This window comes from Phodopus roborovskii, unplaced genomic scaffold (genome assembly GCF_943737965.1).
Source record: "Phodopus roborovskii unplaced genomic scaffold, PHOROB, whole genome shotgun sequence".
NCBI lineage: Eukaryota > Metazoa > Chordata > Mammalia > Rodentia > Cricetidae > Phodopus > Phodopus roborovskii.
This window is the reverse complement of record NW_026126418.1, coordinates 17,534,084-17,536,161: the sequence shown is the minus strand read 5'-3', so window position 1 is coordinate 17,536,161 and position 2,078 is coordinate 17,534,084. Positions and strand designations below refer to the sequence as shown.

At 34.3% G+C, this 2,078-nt stretch overlaps 1 protein-coding gene across 1 annotated transcript; it reads right to left on the bottom strand.

Moving 5' to 3' along the window:
* Positions 1 to 929: 929 nt before the first annotated feature.
* LOC127222266 (olfactory receptor 4A16) lies at positions 930 to 1,874 on the bottom strand. The gene has a single exon (XM_051184274.1). It carries the CDS (start codon positions 1,872 to 1,874, stop codon positions 930 to 932), a length of 945 nt encoding a protein of 314 aa, XP_051040231.1.
* Between the last annotated feature and the right edge of the window lie 204 nt (positions 1,875 to 2,078).

Here is a 2,078-nt window from a genome sequence, read left to right as displayed (position 1 = left end):
GACAAAACAGCCCTACAGACTACAGCTAGGGTATCTGAATCTTCTTCGAATCCCCCAAGACAGCTCCCCTTACCAGCAGGAAGTAGTTTGGAAAGAACAATGCCCAAATTCCCAAATATTGTGTATAAATGTTTGTTTTCATTTAATTGGACTTTGTTATATAAAATTAAATAAAAAAATTATAAAAAAAGAAAAAAAAAGAAAAAGAAAAAAGATATATTTAAATCTATAATTAAAATACCTAAGTGAAATACAGCATTTAGTAAAAACAATTTATAATAAACAACATTTTTGTTTTACTGATACTTATTTTTTGAAATATTGAAAAAAATGATGTAGGTACCTGGTGGAAAAACAAAAGTGGGCTCATAACTTTAAATTGGCATTAAGCTTTCAAATAATAACTTTCCAATAATTGCTATTCTGTCAACAAGAACTGTATTCTAGTGCTATCTTCAACTGAATCTCATATAAGGAAATTATTCTTATCTTTAACTGTTCACAGTATCATCTAGGATTAAAATATATGAAATGAAAAATATGTTAACATTGACTCAGAAAAAAGAAGGTTGTATAACAAATAATTACATTAGAAATCTCTTCATTTCTTTTTTCAGAAATTTATCTAAGGACTGTGTTCATAGATTTCTCATGAATGCTGAAGATCATAATTTCAAAATATTGATTGGTTGACTGCTTAGAAAATATAAACCTTCTTTTCTATGCCCTATTTAAGTTATAAGATTAGTTTGCTCATCATATGTAATATGCAAAATTCTATTAGATTAACTTTAATCTCAATAGAAAATTGATTTTGCTCATCAATGGCTTTGTATGAAGAGAAGCATACCTAAAGAATTCCCTAAACAAAGTGCATCATCCTTTGTTAGAGTTTATTGCCTACTTTTAGCTTTAGAATTATTATGTGTTCAGCAGGGAAACAATCTTAATCTTTCCACAGTTAATCTTTCATACCAAAGTTTTTCCATACAGTTTTTTATCTCTGAGTTTCTCAGAGTATATATTAAAGGATTCAACATGGGGGTGATAATTGTATAAATTACAGTCAAGGATTTATCAATAGGAAAGTTGGAGACAGGTCTAATATACATGAAAATACAGGGAACAAAAAATAGGACAACAACCATGATGTGGGAGCTGCAGGTGGACAGGGCTTTGCGTCTCCCTTCCTGACTATGGGTCTTAAGTGAGTTTAGAATAATCCCATAGGAGACTAGGAGAAGGATAAAGACAGTCATACAAATTGCTCCACCATTGGCAACCACAGTGAGGCCAATTAAGTAAGTGTCAGTACGTGCTAATCCCAGTAATGGGTTCATGTCACAAATAAAATGATCAATGATATTGGGGCCACAAAAAGGAAGGTTGTAAACAAAGATAACTTGAACAAAAGAGTGTGCAAAACCTCCAGCACAGGACACCAACAATAACAGAATGCAAACCTGTCGATTCATGATGTTCATATAATGCAGGGGTTTACAGATGGCCACATAGCGATCATAGGCCATGAATACCAGAAGGAAGACTTCAGCACCACCAAATAAGTGCTCTACAAAGAGCTGAACCATGCAAGCTGAAACTGAAATTGTTCTTCTGTTGCAGACTAAGTCCATAATCAATTTGGGTGAGAAGGCAGTAGAATAAACAGCATCCATGAGTGACAAACAGGCAAGAAAGAAGTACATTGGGGAGTTCAAGGAGGGACTGGCAAACACTGTCCCCACAATGAGCAGATTTCCCACCATTGTCACAATGTAGATAAGTAAAAACATGACAAACAATGCTTTTCTCCCAACAGGATCCCCAGTGAGACCCAGCAGGATAAATTCTGTCACATTGTTGCTCTGCCCCATTTATCTCACCAGAGTAGATTTCTGCAGAAACAGTAACTCAGGATAACACCTGCCAGGAAATTGTGAACATGGCCAAGAAGCATTTTGTCGTAGACTGTATTCTCAATTTTTACATGGAATTCTCAACTGATTTTCAATAAGCATCTAGCAAATTCTTTTTACAGGGTGCACCATTGATGTGCTGATAACACTATTTCTCTTTCA